The following is a 17,596-nucleotide window of genomic DNA, read 5'->3' as shown; positions in this document are numbered from 1 at the left end:
AGGTTAAGGTAAGGGGGACACATATCGACGGGGGAACAGACTTTGATATAACACCGGTAAGAGACCCGGCTTATAAAAGAGGCCGGCTTTTATTTACTAAAAATAGTTTTTACACCCGGTTACTAAATGAGGCCGGTCATTAATAGGGGCCCGGCTTTAAATTGAGGAAATACGGTATTTCAAACATTTTAAATGTTAATAATCCATGACTAAATTTATTGCAAATATTTGTCATTACTAAAATGTAGTGATTCAAACTAATGTAGTAAAAACAGTGAGCATATAAGCATTTAAAACTCTAACTGCTACGCTTCAACCACAACTCCATCTTTGAGTTTTCTAGTGATTGACAGGTGATGCCAGGTGGCATATGACAGGTTGGGTCCAACCATCCTGGTAGGGGGGACACTCTGGGTTTTTAGGAGAATTAAATTGAATAGCCTACTGAATATAAAATTCATTTTATGAGCTTATACTTATATTTTCTTAAAATATTTATTAAATAATTATTTTTAGAGGACTTTTGCATGGATGCTACTTTTTAAATGTATATTTTAAAATCTCACGTACCCCCTGGAGTGCCTTCACGTACCCCCAGGGGTACGCCTACCCCCATTTGAGAACCACTGGGTTAAAGAACAGGACCACTCAGTAAGCTAAATCCTACTTTAACTGAATAAAAATATGAAATCAACTTCCTTTCTAGGTCTGTATTGTAGTGGCTGGCTGAAAACTGGCCCCACTGGGGTGATAGCCACCACTATGAACAATAGTTTTGACACAGCGCGATCCCTGGTGGAGGACATGGACGCAGGAACGTTGGACGTATTGGCTGCCAAGCCTGGTTCACACAGCATCAGTTCTCTACTGGAGAAAAGAGGTACTCTACTGAAACACAAACACACACTTATTCAAATTTAAGATTTACAATCACATTTATATCAACAGTTTACACCTCTAAGGTCAAATACAGGTGCATCTGAATAAATTAGAATATGATGAAAAGTCCATTTCCAGCAGTTCAAGTCAAACAGCCCCAAAGCTGGAGCTTTGTTTCACTTGTTTCTATGACGACGTTAACAAAAAGAAAGGAAGCTGCAACCGGACTGTTTATTATCTGCCGGAAGAGGTGGAAATGTTATGTAATGTAATTTTGTGTCTTTTTTTTGGTAATTTTGTGTCTTTTTAAAATAATTGTGTGTCTTTTTTTAGTAATTTTGTGTCTTTTTGGTAATTTTGTGTCTTTTTCTAATAACTTTGTGTCTTTTTTAGTAATGTTGTGTCTTTTTAGTAATTTTGTGTCTTTTTGGTAATTTTGTGTTTTTTTCTAATAATTTTGTGTCTTTTTTTGGTCATTTTGATACTGCCTCCAATGCCCCCCAGGTAATTTGAGTTTGAGACCCCTGCTTTATTTATTTATTTAATTTTGTGTCTTTTTTTAGTAATGTTGTGTCTTTTTTTAGTAATTTTGTGTCTTTTTGGTAATTTTGTGTCTTTTTCTAATAACTTTGTGTCTTTTTGGTAATTTTGTGTCTTTTTCTAATAATTTTGTGTCTGTTTTTGTCATTTTGTTACCTTTTTAAGTAATTCGGGTTTTTTGTAATTTTGTGTCTTTTTCTAATAATTGTGTGTCTTTTTTAGTCATTTTTTGGTAATTTTGTGTCTTTTTTGCGTCTTTTTTTGTCATTTTGTTACCTTTTTAAGTAATTTAGTTTTTTCTGTCATTTTGTGTCTTTTTTTTTATTTTGTGTCTTTTTTTTGGTCATTTTGATACTGCCTCCAATGGCCCCCAGGTAATTTGAGTTTGAGACCCCTGCTTTAAAATTGTTCTCTTGTAATATTTTTTGTATAATGAATTTTAAGTCTTCATTAAATGTAAGCCATAGTCATTATAATTAGAAGAAATTAAATAAATAAAGACATGTAATGTTTCATTCTGTGTGTAATGGATCTATAGAATGTGTTATTTCACCTTTTTGAATTGAATTACTGACACAGATAAACTTTTCTATGATCTTCTAAGTTATTGAGTTGCACCTGTATACTTCACCAGTCCACTTTTTTGCACATTATTTCATTTAATTTTAATGCATGTTTCTGCTTTGATCACAAGTTGCCTATTGTTGTAAACAGTGGAGATTCTAGAGTCTGTGGGGGCCCTGGGCAGAAACCCACAGGGGCCCCTCGAAACCAGTGTTCATCACCTTATATTTTAAGTAATCTGACACCAACAAAGAAATGTGAACTTTTTTATTCCAAAATTAAAAAAAAAAAAAAAATTCAAACTAGGAATATAAACAACATTTAAAAAGTTGCAAGTCAAAAATATATACATGTAGAAAAATAAAAGCTTAAATAATTAAATAACTTATAATTATTATAAAATACGACACTATAGTTAAAGTTACATTGAAGTCATTCAAGGATCTCTCACCCACAGTTAAAGCTACAGCAGCATTTAGTTAATTAGTATTATATTTAAGGTAACACTTTGTTTGAAGAGCTACGCATTAGACTGACATGATGCTGTCATTAAGATGAAGGAGGCTTTATACATGCTTATGAATCATCTTGTCATTAACCCATTAAGGCCTAAAACGCCTGGAAAAAATGCCTGTAAAACCTCTGGGCGAAGAGGCATGAGGTTAGTTTTTACAGTAATCTTCATATTTAAATGTGTTTTGTGTTTAAATAAGTTTTGGATAAAATTAAACTCATGCTAACAAGGTTTGATACAGTGAGCTAGTTTTGCTCAAATTAATACTCTTGTATTTCTGTGTGTTTTATAATTGTTATTGCAACTTTCAGTTTGCAAACTGGAGCTTTATCAACTTAATTCTCAGCTCATTGGCTTATTGACGTACGGCCGCAGAACTGAACGATCGATGTTTCAGTTCAGTGAGAAATGATACGCAGTCAGAGATAAAATTACAATTAAAATTTCACAGATCGATTAAAAATGTGGAACAGACTGGGTGTGGAGCTCAAGCAATGTCCAAGCATGATCCAGTTTAAAAAGTGGTACAAAAACATGGTTTTCACAAGGTACAGGGAGGAAGAAGGGCTATAACAACCGAGTGTTTTCATAAATGATAAATTAGGGCCCGAGCAGGCAACGACCTGCATTTGGAATGATTATTTTTTTATTTTTTTATTTTTTTTCTTCTTCCCAAATGATCGCATATTTCACTGCCTGAACATACCCCCAAAACTCATGAAACTTTAAATATGAGTCACATCTGGCAAAAAATTGTATAATCTATTGTCATCCTGAATTTCCACCACTAGGTGGCGCCATAATGAAGGAAAGTGCGTTTTGGCTAATAACTCCCACATACTTTATCACACATTCAAAATACTTATATTTATTCATGTATTTGTTTATGTTTATGTTTATTATATGTATTATGTAAATATGTATGTTAAGGAAAAAAAATTTGTTAATTGAGTAGTGGAGAAGGGGTAGGTTTAAATAAGCATATGCTTCATCTTACTCCTTTTCAGACATGTTACGTTCACATTATGGCTTTTGTTTTGACTATTGCTATTTTGGGTTTTGCTTATTCTCATTGGATTTGTTTGTTTTTGAGTTTACTTTGTGTTAGTCGCACATGTTCGAAATAAAAAAGCTGAACTGAACTGGAAAAAAAATTCCACGTGATCGACCAAATTCTTAACGACCATTAATCGATCATCGATTAATTATTCCCATCCCTATTCTGCTCCACTTGCCACTAACTTGCTTTTTTGTCACTGCCAGAGGGATAACTCCTCCTCATTTTCTTTTCGTGGCTTTCCTTCTTGCCATTCATTTTGTTTGTGTTCATAAATCATGCAGCCACTTGCATGTGAGTGCCCCAAGCAGTTACCTGCCTTGCCTGTTGGCAAGCAGCACCTCTGCTCTTGAATGCCTAATGTGATTTGTATTTTATCACCTGTAGGAGTGAAACCAGTGACTTTCTCTGACTGGGAGAAGATTGACAGTGTGGAGACGCAGAGAGGCGAAGCTGCTGGGAAACCCAGAGAAAAACTACTGACTGTGGAGGAAATGCTGCAGGTGGCTCGAAAATAACCGAAGACAAGAAGCTTCACACTGAGTTGCCGAAGCAAAAAAGAGGCATTTGTTGCCATACTGATGGGGATCAATGACTGACTACAATGGGCACAGAAAAGAAATGACATGATGGCATTATGAATCACTCAACATGGCTTTAACCAATATGTTTCTCACTGTACACATGCAAAGCTGCACTGCATAAAAGGTGTGTCCAAAATCAGATAAAAACACTAAATCTGAGGGAAATTATCTTGCTGCATGGACAGATGATTTCACTTGACAAGATTTCTTAAATTAAGATTATGTTGAACACTTAAAATAAGAAATTAACTCTTAAAACAGGATAAATTAAAGCTGCAAGCAGCGATGAACTGGCCCAAGCAGAGTGCACTGACAATTATTTGTTTCTTACCAAGATATAAAAAACTTTAGATTCAGAAGTGTTAGATCATTTATCTTGATTTAAGAGTTAATTTCTTATTTTAAAGGTACAACATGCTTATTTCTTGATTTGATCTCTTAATTTAAGAAATCTTGTCAAGGTAAATTATCTGTCCATGCAGCAAGATCATTTCCCTCAGATTTAGTGTTTTTATCTTGTTTTTAGACACACATTTTTTGCAGTGTAGACGGTGCTGTAGTTTACCCATAAAGTCTTTGTCTCAGTGTCTCAATGTTTGTACCTTGTTCATTAGTATCAGTCTGAAGATCTGAAAGACTGAGCTGTGGTTTCCTGTTGCCCTCTCCTCCAAAAGCAGAACTCTCTCACGGATGCTATAAATAATGAACTTATTGCGAAATGTTAAACAGTAAAACTGTGTGGTGGCTGAATCATGTTTTTGCACTAATGATATATACCATCTTGAATATATTTTATACAAAATAAAATGTGTCTTATATCCTTTTATTCCTGTCTTTCTGCGTTTTAGGATGATTTTAAGTGCCCATGACTGACAGGGGCCCTCAAAATATTAGAACATCGTTAAAAAAAGAAGTCAATATTATATTCTTAACCTGTCACCTTAAAATAATACTTTTCTTCACAGTTTGCTAGTAAAGTTAACTGTTTCTTCTTCTTTCTTTAAAAAAAAACCCCAAACCTAACATTCAGACAGCCTTTGTATTTTCCCTTGAGATTTTATTTTTTCATTCTTATTAAAATTATCGAATTCTTTTCAATGATAAGATTTCAAGAAATATAATTATTTTTCCACACAATGATCCTAAGATGACAAAAAACTGTCTACAGTTCAGATTGGATGCTGTTGTGGTTGTTATTCGAAGTAATATATCTTTACTTTGTATGAAAATCTTATTTTGTTCTTATGTTGCATTATTTTACAGGTAGGAGTGTGAATTTATTTTAATAGAAAAAAAAAATCTATGTTAACTTATATTTAGTTTAAGATATACATTGAACAGAATTTACTAATTAAAATGTTACCATTAAAATTACCTTCAAACTGTAAAAGATTGCCTTCAGCACATTTTATATCAGTTTTGCATCAACTTGTATAATAAATTAAATGCAGAATGTTGCATCCTTGTCTGAACAGTGTAATATTTTCAGGGTTAGCATAGTTTGCAGTAGTGAGAAGAAGAAGAAGATTACTTTATTAATCTCACAATGGGGAAATTCAACCTCTGCATTTAACCCATCCTTTTTTACACACAAGTGAACACACCATGCAAGGAGCAGTGGGCAGCACATTACTGCGCCTGGGTGGGTGGGGCCCAAAATCCCTGGCTGCACCCCTGTTTAAAGTAATCTGTGTTTAGATATCACAGATTACTTTTTTATACATCTAAAGTTTATTTTTTATTCGTTATTTGAAGCTATAAAAGTGTGACATGATTGGCAGCTTCAACTGACTCATGATTGAGTCGGGCAAGTGTATAGCAGGACCTCGATACCTTGATACTGCTGCCCAACTACTAAATTGCAACGAGAGAGTCTTACTCAAAATCACAGCATGGATGTATTCTAGAACTGGATACAGTGTGGCCCTTTGCACACATGGCAAAGTGGAGTATTACAACAAAATATCACCTTGTGGCTCTAAAAGCCTCATAAGCTGGTTTTCAACCAGGGGCTGGTGCCAGGCCCATTGGGAGCTGGTGCAGGTTTGCAGTTAGTTCATCTTGTGAACCAGCTCTGAGGCTACATTTACATGAGGACGGTCTGAACAGAAGACGCTAAAGTGGCGTCGCGTCTTCACTTTTTATTCCTCGTTTAGACGAGCATTCGGGAGGAAATCTGCGTGCATACGGTGACGCTAAAGTGTGTGAATGTGATTGGGTATGCATGCCAGGCGGCATCACTTAAAGTGATAAGAGCATCTTTGGGCATGCAGAAGTTTTCATGCCACACATTTTCATCAGCTTCTCCTTCCACAAAGTTCTCCACCATCACTAGATCTCCCAGGTCTCGTTCACAGCCGTCTGGCTCGCCTCCGACCAATTGGTGCATCCTAAATGTGATAGAGATAATTCCAGATCCTTCTCTGTTCACTAATAATATCCGTACATATCCTGTACATTTGGTGGAAAGACTCCTGTAAATTTATTAGAGCTGCCAGAGCAGCTTGAAGACGTGAGCAGATCAGATCAGAGTTTTGCGTCTTGGCAGTGTAGACGGACACGCTACGGCGGAGCTTGTTTAACTTTTCCACTTTGGAAGGTGGTTTCAGATTTTTGCGTTTTTAAGCCCCAAAAACGCTGTCACCGTCTAAACGAAAGGCACTTCCTATAAAATATTTTGTCGTTTTTACCCGCGAGCGTCCTCGTGTAAACGGGGCCTGAACCTGTTTGCTTTTCCACAGGCTCATCACTGCTAACATCTGTATATGTCTCCGCCCTCGGCTGCTCATCTTGATCACTGTGGATGCTGAATACATTCTGATTAACATGGAACTTAATATGTTAATGTTGGACTTTGTTGTAAGTGAAGGAGAAGAATATTCAGTATAGCTTAGCTTAGCTGTAACTGAAGTGTTACAGCTATTATTTGTCAGAAAACTTCAGTGTCTTTGCAGAAGAGTGCTCAATGAACATTTAAAGTTAAGTTCCCTTATTTGGCTATGGGTTAAGAGACCAGATCCTGCCCCCTTATTGAACCTCTCCTGAAAATCAGTTCAAGGGGCAGCTATCTCAGTTGAAACATACACACAGGCCTTACAAGGAAGTAAGAAGCATACGTGTTTCCTTTATTTTCATGACTATTGACATTGTGATTCATCAAAACTATTAATGAACACATGTGGAATTATGTACTTAACAAAAAAGTGTGAAATAACTGAAAACATGTCTTATATTCTAGTAAGCAAAGGGTGGTTACTTTGAGGAATCTAAAATTCCAGACATGTTTTCAGTTATTTCACACTTTTTTTGTTAAGTACATAATTCCATGTGTTCATTCATAGTTTTGAGGCCTTCAGTGAGAATCTACAATGTAAAATGTCATGAAAATAAAGAAAAACGCATTGAATGAGAAGGTGTGTGTCCAAACTTTTGGCCTGTACTGTACATGATACCATTGTTTTGAAAAGGCATAAGCCACAAGGTGCCGGTATGGGTTGGCTACTGTGACACCATTCTAAATTGACCAATTGCGAAAAAGTCCAACCTACAGTCAGGGTGGGGCCCACACCCAGAAGATAACTGTGAATTGAGGAACTTTTTGGGACTTTGCATTTGGCTATTATTCTTTCAATAACTGTCTTCAGTTGTTTTGAGTCTTTTGTAAAAACCAAGTCGAGAACAAAAGAACCGGGGCAGAGTGCGAAAGGCCTTAAGAGCCCCGTCTCTAACATAAGCTAACGCTAGCAGTCACCACAAACGGAAACCAATAGCCTACATGTCGAAGTATCCTTGAGCAAGATAATGAACCAATAGAACCCCAGAATAGAATACTGAACCCCAGATTGCTGCAGATGATGCTGCGTTCATCAGTGTGTGAATGAATTCCCAATGGTGGCAGGTGGCACCGTTTAGGGCAGGGGTGTCAAACTGATCCAGGAAAGGGCCTAGTGGGTGCAAGTTTTCATTCCAACCAAGCAGGAGCACACATGACTCCACCCATCTAATCACCTGGGCTGTCTTCACTCATTTGATTTGTCGTATCAGGTGTGCTCTTGCTAGGTTGGAACAAAAATCTGCAGCCACTTGGCCTTTTCCTGGATCAGTTTGACACATGTGCTTTAGACCACGTGTCAAACTGATCCAGGAAAGGGCCAAGTGGCTGCAGGTTTTTGTTCCATCCAGACAAATCAAACGAGTGAAGACAGCCCAGGTGATTAGATGGGTGGAGTCATGTGTGCTCCTGCTTGGTTGGAATGAAAACTTGCACCCACTAGGCCCTTTCCTGGATCAGTTTGACACATGTGGTTTAGGGTAACCTCTGCCACCAGTATGAATGTGTGTGTGAACAGGTGAATGAACGCAGTCTGTAGTGTAAAGCAAAGCTTTAGTGTCGCAAAGCGACTAGAAAAGCGCTATATAAGTGCAGGTCCGTTTACTGTCATTATTTAAACATTTGTGATCATTAATTTTAATCATTTTGGATAATTTATTATTTTAGATGATGTTGCAATCAGATGTTGCAATTAGATAATTTACAGTTTCCATAGACTATAAGGCTATATATAAAATGACAGATTACTAATTTAACTTGTTTTAGAGGAGGAGAGTTGTTAAAATGAGGGCTGTGGAGCTTTTTGTGGAATTGTACTTCAGTATAGGTTTCACCAACAAGGAGATACTTAATCTTTTGGCACATCAGCCAGCATCACATTGTCAGAAGAATCAGGACTTTAAAAAGATGCAAGGCAATACATATTTTCCGCCGAAAGAATCAGTCTCATAAATTTATGACTTTTGTTGTCTTCCTCAGTGTGGCCCTAAAACTCAGTCGTATAAAATAAATCAAAACAGGTAAACCATCAGCTCCTTTCAAGACTGAAGACACAGTGACTCTACAAGATAGAAAGCACAGAATCAAAGTATATTATACAACACAAGGATAAATACACATTCAAAGATCTGTATATAATACTATAATATATAATACCACGCATGTCTGCACACTGAAATAAATGCAGGACAAATCCATACACATGGAATGAACAGACGAATGATGCAGTAGCCTCCCTGCAAGCTTATATACACACAGCACAATCATCATAAGAGGCCAAATCAATTTAAATAAAAAATAAAAAAAACACACACATTCCTCTGCCACTGCAGGACATATTTAACTTAAATTTAAAGCATGCATATTAACTAAAATAATTTAACACATATTGGTCCCACACCATCCAACCACTGTCATCATCAGGGAAGATTGCAGGATTGTCCCAGTCCATGGCTGGGGGCCCTCTGGGGGCCCTCTCCTTCCTCAGGCAGGCCACATTGTGGAGGACCGTGAAGACACTGAGCGTGCCTTCAGGAGGCCAAAGGTCATTTCGACTCTGGTCCTGGTCCTGGCATGGGCATGGTTGTAGGCCTGCTGTGCGTCCTGGGGGTCTGTGAATGGTGTCAGGAGACAAGGCTGGCAGGCAGACCCCCTGTCTCCCAGCAACACACCAGAGAATTCACCTGTCAACACAAAATCTCATCATTACAACCTCATAAACAGAGTGACACTCTTGACAAAGCCATGATGTAAAAAGTGGTTATTAATGGCTGTGTGGCTCACCTTGTGATAGGCGCTGACAGGTTTCAGAGGTCCCAAAGACTCTGGAGTCATGGACTGAGGCCATTCTGCCACAACATTGTTGATCAGACAGTCAGCATTGCAGACCATCTGAAATCATAAGATGAGGAGGATTAAACCAATCAATGCACATCACAAGCAATGTACAGTGTTCATCAATTGACAATATTAAAAAGGTGTGTGCGGTCCAGTGCACCAGTGACATTGGGGAATCCTGTAACACAAAGTAATGAGTATCCTACTATGACTGGTAACAGTTGTCCTGTCATTTGTAGATTCTCACCAGCAATCCTATAGAACTCCTCTTTGATGTCACAGTCTTCTGTGGCCAGGGAGGGAGATGAAGACACATACACCCTAAATATAAGACATTCAGGCGGTCAATAATACTTTGCCACGCGTTTTCTCTTTACTTTATCACTGCGACTGTGTTTCCTTTCTTTGTACACTGAACAAAAATATAAACGCAACACTTTTGTTTTTGCTCCCATTTTTTATGAGATGAACTCAAAGATCTAAAACTTTTTCCATATGCACAAAATAACCATTTCTCTCAAATATTGTTCACAAATCTGTGTAAATCTGTGATATTGAGCACTTCTCCTTTGCCGAGACAATCCATCCCACCTCACAGGTGTGGCATATCAAGATGCTGATTAGACAGCATGATTATTGCACAGGTGTGCCTTAGACTGGCCACAATAAAAGGCCACTCTAAAATGTTCAGTTTTATCACACAGCACAATGCCACAGATGTCGCAAGTTTTGAGGGAGCGTGCAATTGGCATGCTGACAGCAGGAATGTCCACCAGAGCTGTTGCCCGTGAATTGAATGTTCATTTCTCAACTATAAGCTGTCTCCAAAGGCGTTTCAGAGAATTTGGCAGTACGTCCAACTGGCCTCACAACCGCAGACCACGTGTAACCACACCAGCCCAGGACCTCCACATCCAGCATGTTCACCTCCAAGATCGTCTGAGACCAGCCACTCAGACAGCTGCTGCAACAATCGGTTTGCATAACCGAAGAATTTCTGCACAAACTGTCAGAAACCGTCTCAGGGAAGCTCATCTGCATGCTCGTCGTCCTCATCGGGGTCTCGACCTGACTCCAGTTCGTCGTCGTAACCGACTTGAGTGGGCAAATGCTCACATTCGATGGCGTCTGGCACGTTGGAGAGATGTTCTCTTCACAGATGAATCCCGGTTTTCACTATTCAGGGCAGATGGCAGACAGCGTGTGTGGCGTCGTGTGGGTGAGAGGTTTTGTGATGTCAATGTTGTGAATCGAGTGGCCCATGGTGGCGGTGGGGTTATGGTATGGGCAGGCGAGACAATCCATCCCACCTCACAGGTGTGGCATATCAAGATGCTGATTAGACAGCATGAATATTGCACAGGTGTGCCTTAGACTGGCCACAATAAAAGGCCACTCTGAAATGTGCAGTTTTGTTTTAATGGGGGGGTCTGGGGGGGTCAGAAAATTGGTCAGTATCTGGAGTGACCACCATTTGCCTCACGCAGTGCAACACATCTCCTTCGCATTGAGTTGATCAAGTTGTTGATTGTGGCCTGTGGAATGTTGGTCCACTCCTCTTCAATGGCTGTGCGAAGCTGCTGCATATTGGCAGGAACTGGAACACGCTGTCGTAGACGCCGATCCAGAGCATCCCAAACATGCTCAATGGGTGACATGTCCGGTGAGTATGCTGGCCATGCAAGAACTGGGATGTTTTCAGCTTCCAGGAACTGTGTACAGATCCTTGCAACATGGGGCCGTGCATTATCATGCTGCAACATGAGGTGATGGTCGTGGATGAACGGCACAACAATGGGCCTCAGGATCTCGTCACGGTATCTCTGTGCATTCACAATGCCATCAATAAAATGCACCTGTGTTCGTCGTCCATAACATACGCCTGCCCATACCATAACCCCACCGCCACCATGGGCCACTCGATTCACAACATTGACATCACAAAACCTCTCACCCACACGACGCCACACACGCTGTCTGCCATCTGCCCTGAATAGTGAAAACCGGGATTCATCTGTGAAGAGAACATCTCTCCAACGTGCCAGACGCCATCGAATGTGAGCATTTGCCCACTCAAGTCGGTTACGACGACGAACTGGAGTCAGGTCGAGACCCCGATGAGGACGACGAGCATGCAGATGAGCTTCCCTGAGACGGTTTCTGACAGTTTGTGCAGAAATTCTTCGGTTATGCAAACCGATTGTTGCAGCAGCTGTCTGAGTGGCTGGTCTCAGACGATCTTGGAGGTGAACATGCTGGATGTGGAGGTCCTGGGCTGGTGTGGTTACACGTGGTCTGCGGTTGTGAGGCCGGTTGGACGTACTGCCAAATTCTCTGAAACGCCTTTGGAGACGGCTTATGGTTGAGAAATGAACATTCAATTCACGGGCAACAGCTCTGGTGGACATTCCTGCTGTCAGCATGCCAATTGCACGCTCCCTCAAAACTTGCGACATCTGTGGCATTGTGCTGTGTGATAAAACTGAACATTTTAGAGTGGCCTTTTATTGTGGCCAGTCTAAGGCACACCTGTGCAATAATCATGCTGTCTAATCAGCATCTTGATATGCCACACCTGTGAGGTGGGATGGATTGTCTCAGCAAAGGAGAAGTGCTCAATATCACAGATTTACAGATTTGTGAACAATATTTGAGAGAAATGGTTATTTTGTGCATATGGAAAAAGTTTTAGATCTTTGAGTTCATCTCATAAAAAATGGGAGCAAAAACAAAAGTGTTGCGTTTATATTTTTGTTCAGTGTAATTATGTGTTTCACCTCCTCGTACGCCTCCATCAGTATTTCTCCCTCCGACGGGTAAAAGTAAGCCGCTCTACTTGCCATGGTGAATCAGTGAAACTGTGATCGGAGGCGGGGTCTATTTGAGGGAGCCCCGAGCGCGCACTTATCCAGGATTGTTTCACCTGGCTTGATGAATCCGTGTCTGCTCATCCTGGCTCGGTCTTTGTGCAACCAACTAAGCCTGGACAGTCTTGTTTTGGATTCATTGAGCCCAGCTCAGTCACTTATCCTGGATGTCTTAATCCTACTTTTGTGCAACGGGCCCCAGAATCCTGATCTTTAGGATTATCTGGATCCGTGTTTGAAATACCCAGTTTTCAGAACTAGATTTAATCCAATCCGACCAGGATAATCCTATCTGATCACTTTTGAAATACCGGCCCGAGGGGATCAAACCCTAGACCTTTGTGTCCCAGAGGCTGACTCACTTGGTGATACAATTTTGCATTCATTGTACAATATTTGAACTGGAAACTGTGCATAGTTAATGAGGGCATTGACTGAAACATGTCTTACATTTTAAAACAGATGCATCAACATTTTCTTGAGAGCAGTGGGACAATTGGCCCAACAGTTTCTGAAGAGCTGCTGAAAGGATATTCAGAACTGAAGACTACATTTGAATATAAGACCAGACCACTGGAGCAAATGAAGATTGAAATTGTTTTAAGCCAAATCATGAGAACCACCTTGAGATGGATGAGTGTAATTTTATGTACCTGAGTAATTAGGCCTAGTTAATTTGCAACCTACCAGGAAGGGCAGAAAGATGGCAAAGGGTCAAATAGTGTCATTTTGTTGGGGTACAGCCCAAGAAGCACATGTGCGGTGTAACTACAGTTTGGATGTTTGCTTTAGTAAGGGAGATGTTCTAAGATCATATATGCCAAATACTGTATGGAGACTTTCAGCAATGGGTTTTGGTCTGTTTCTCCACAAATTTCTCTCCTGCTGCTGGAACCTCAGACAAATCTGTATCAGCAAGGCAAGAACAGTCCAAATTCATTCCCTTTTTAAAAAAATAAATAAATAAATAAGAGAAATGCAGTCCAGCAGAGTGCAGTCAGACATAAGTAGCCTCAGGAGAAATAAGGAAACAAATGTATCAGTTAAGACTTTTATCTAAAGCAGAGGTAAAAGCAAGTACATGATGCAAAACTCTTGCATGGTTCAACCTATAAAGCTTCTTCAGGACTTCTTCTCGTCCTGGCGGTCCGACGGGCCGTCCGCCAGGTGGTACGACGGGCCGTCCGCCAGGTGGTACGACGGGCCGTCCGCCAGGTGGTACAACGGGCCTCGCGCCGCCCTCGTCCTGGCTCGTGGACGTCCCGTTCGCGCCGCCCTCGTCCTGGCTCGTGGCCGTCCCGTTCGCGCTGCCCTCGTCCTGGCTCGTGGCCGTCCCGTTCGCGCCCATCGCGCTGCCCTCGTCCTGGCTCGTGGCCGTCCCGTTCGCGCCCATCGCGCCGCCCTCGTCCTGGCTCGTGGCCGTCCCGTTCGCGCTGCCCTCGTCCTGGCTCGTGGCCGTCCCGTTCGCGCCCATCGCGCTGCCCTCGTCCTGGCTCGTGGCCGTCCCGTTCGCGCCCATCGCGCTGCCCTCGTCCTGACTCGTGGCCTTCCCGTTCGCGCCCATCGCGCTGCCCTCGTCCTGGCTCGTGGCCGTCCCGTTCGCGCCCATCGCGCTGCCCTCGTCCTGGCTCGTGGCCGTCCCGTTCGCGCCGCCCTCGTCCTGGCTCGTGGCCGTCCCGTTCGCGCTGCCCTCGTCCTGGCTCGTGGCCGTCCCGTTGGCGCCCATCGCGCTGCCCTCGTCCTGGCTCGTGGCCGTCCCGTTCGCGCCCATCGCGCCGCCCTCGTCCTGGCTCGTGGCCGTCCCGTTCGCGCTGCCCTCGTCCTGGCTCGTGGCCGTCCCGTTCGCGCCCATCGCGCTGCCCTCGTCCTGGCTCGTGGCCGTCCCGTTCGCGCCCATCGCGCTGCCCTCGTCCTGGCTCGTGGCCGTCCCGTTCGCGCCGCCCTCGTCCTGGCTCGTGGCCGTCCCGTTCGCGCCGCCCTCGTCCTGGCCGCCCTCGTCCTGGCTGGTCGCGGCTGTGGTCACAAGTTTAAGGTGGACTGCTGATGCCTCAGATACACTGCTGATGCCTGCTGATACATTTTTTCATTGCCCTTTAATTTTCCAGATGCATTTCTGGGTGATTCAAACACCCCAAGCAAGATGCCATGTAGTCCCAATATATTACAGAAGGCAGACATGTTTACAGCTGAATTTTTCAATACTGTGCAAATCACTTGATTGATAAATAACTATCAAGGGGAAAAATACTTTGATTTTCAGGATAAATTGTCCCTTCAACTTGGACTAGCCCCTTAGAGACTTAAATATTCCAGTAGATCCCATTTCTTCTCCTTTTTTCCAAAGATATAGCTTACTGCATCCCTGATGTCATAGCATACAGGTGTAGGCTACTATTAAATTGTATGAAAAATCTAGTTTAGTTAGACTGGATGCAGACAAACTACATATGGTTTCACAGAGCCTAGTCACCTTTTTTGGCATTTTGCTCCAACATGGGCTCCATTGACTGGAGAAGTGCAAGGACCTTCTTCATAGAGCGCTCATTGGGAGACAGATCTGTAGTACAAAAGAAGTTAAGTTAGTGTTGGAAAGTAGCTGATAAAGACTCTGTCCCACGTATTCTTACCTCTCACTGTCCTCTGCAGCCCATTATCTTCATTTGTCAAACCAACTGGCAGACAAGAGCCTATAGACAGTGCAGTTGCTGTTAATCAAACCCTCAAACCTTTGCTTTACTCCAAATTCTTAAATACAAGCATGAAAAAGACAGTATACAAACCTTTGGTAAGCCAAAGACTCAGCATACCAACAAGCAAGGCCCAAACAGCTTCCATTGCTTCAGTCTCCAGGAGAAAGTGCTGCCTGTGCCACATGCAGGTTGAAATACCTACCATGCAGTTGCCACAGCTGCTGCTCATCACAGCCTATTAGCTCTCTGATTAGCTCATTGAGCTTCAGCACTTCCTGTGACAAACATGAAACGCTATATCAGATCAAAACTCTTAGAATTCTGTATAAATTTAGTTGATATTACTTGCTCTGCATGTTTGTTAAGGAGAAATTGTGATATTAAAGACAATCTCACATTAGGTCCAAACACTGGGAAAGCTCCTTAAAAAGGGAAAAATTATATAATAACGCGTGGTAATAAAAAATATTTATTCTACTACATCTATTTAACACTTACTAATTATGGCCACCATTTGACCTGCTGTAGGAACTTTTTTTTAAAAAGCAGTCACTAAATTCATTGGACTTTATCCTCTGTAGAACAATCTTATAGTTGTTGAGAGCCACATGCTGTGGCATATATATATATATATATATATATATATATATATATATATATATATATATATATATATATATATATATATATATATGCTACCACCTTTAAAATAAATCTTTAATTCCAGTTATTGTGGCTGGTTAAATCTACTAAGGTTGAAGCAGTACAAAGTAGAGCAGGGTTATATGGCCCATAAAGAATATCTCAATATATCTAGGCTATATCGCGATACACAATGCATACAGTCAGACCAGTGTGATGAGTCCCTGTCTGCATTAAAACATTCTTGTTTATACAGTAGTTTTAAAAATAATAGCAGTCCAATGTGACTAACCAGATGAATCCAGGTATTTAGTATATTTTTTATTGCTACATGGCAAACAAGGTACCAGTAGGTGCAGTTGATTCTCAGAGAACCAACAAGACCCAGCATTCGTGATATACACGCTCTTAAGGCTGTGCAATTGGGCAATTAGTTGAAAAGGAAAACACTGGGAAAAGCATACTTTTGCATGCAAGTTTATTAAGTGATTCTAAAATAAACTACTGATAAATACAGTAGTGTTCAAACATAATAGCAGTCCAATGTGACTAACCAGATTAATCCAGGTTTTTAGTATATTTTTTATTGCTAAATGGTAAACAGCTGTCAGATGAAAATAAATGATGACATGGACATGGTGTAAGCCTAAACTGTAGGGAATGCGCCTATTTGTGACTCTTCTTTATCAGTTTATGTTTGAAATGTCTTGATTTATGTAAAGGTGGAGAAATGTATGTACTAATGTGAACTGATGAAGTTTTCTTTAATTCATTCATTCATTACCATTAACTGCTTATCCGCAATCAGGTCGCGGGGGGCTGGAGCCGATTCCAGCTGTCATTGGGCGAGCCAGACTATCGCAGGGCTAACACATAGAGACAGACAATCACACTCTCATTCACACCTACGGGCATCAATTAAACCTAAGTGCATGTTTTTGGACTGTGGGAGAACCCACGCTGACACGGGAGAACATGCAAACTCCACACACCATTTTGTGTTGTAAAATATTTTAAGCTGTAGGAGTTTAAAGTCTGCAGGCAAAGTGACACCTGGTGGGTTTCCAAAATATATCGCAGCCATTCTAGATCGGAGCCCTAGTCCATCAGTCTATTGTTGATTACTCCTTTTCAAGCAACATGTAACAGGTTCTGGTCCGGTCCGTGTGTCCAACTTCAAACCATGAGATAAAAGTGAAAATAAAGTACTTCAGAACATGAAAAGTTGGTTTTCAGGACCTGAGCTGTGAACCATTTTAATCTTCAATTATGCTGGCAAAATATATTTTTAAATCGTTAAATGGGTCAACCTCCCAGGCATTACATTTTTTTTCCTAAATTACATTTTTTTGCAGCTGAACTCTGTCAGGCACACAAAAAGATATTGTATTATGATATAAAATATGGAAAGGATGGAAGTGTGTAATGATGTTGTTTATTGTATAATAATCTCGAGTTCTAACACATTTTTTTTAAAATTGTTTGAAGTTATGAATTCTTGTTGGCAATAGGTTAAAAAAAATAAAAGTATATGAAGTGTATTTTCTGCTACAGAATTACATTACTCTAATACTAAAAGTTCTGCTGTGTT

At 40.9% G+C, this 17,596-nt stretch overlaps 2 protein-coding genes across 2 annotated transcripts in view; one reads left to right on the top strand and one right to left on the bottom strand.

Annotated features, from left to right (window-relative positions):
• The window catches only part of fdxr (ferredoxin reductase), a 28,211-nt gene extending 22,615 nt beyond the window's left edge, over positions 1-5,596 (top strand). The window contains exons 11-12 of the mRNA XM_059325048.1: positions 707-880; positions 3,942-5,596. Coding sequence (XP_059181031.1) covers positions 707-880; positions 3,942-4,072 — 305 coding nt within the window. The 3' untranslated portion in view covers positions 4,073-5,596. The remainder of the gene's footprint in view (positions 1-706; positions 881-3,941) is intronic.
• Positions 5,597-13,712: 8,116 nt separating this feature from the next.
• On the bottom strand, positions 13,713-15,681 carry LOC131959137 (uncharacterized). Its single transcript, XM_059324242.1, has 5 exons — positions 15,454-15,681; positions 15,301-15,360; positions 15,144-15,230; positions 14,679-14,740; positions 13,713-14,627 (listed from the first exon to the last, which is right to left on the bottom strand). The coding sequence occupies exons 1-5, from the start codon at positions 15,590-15,592 to the stop codon at positions 13,713-13,715; spliced, it is 1,263 nt and encodes a 420-aa protein (XP_059180225.1). The 5' UTR covers positions 15,593-15,681.
• Positions 15,682-17,596: the final 1,915 nt, after the last annotated feature.

Source organism: Centropristis striata, chromosome 21, assembly GCF_030273125.1.
Source record: "Centropristis striata isolate RG_2023a ecotype Rhode Island chromosome 21, C.striata_1.0, whole genome shotgun sequence".
Taxonomy (NCBI): domain Eukaryota; kingdom Metazoa; phylum Chordata; class Actinopteri; order Perciformes; family Serranidae; genus Centropristis; species Centropristis striata.
Note: the sequence above shows the minus strand (reverse complement) of the source record. Positions and strands in the feature narration are given on the sequence as shown.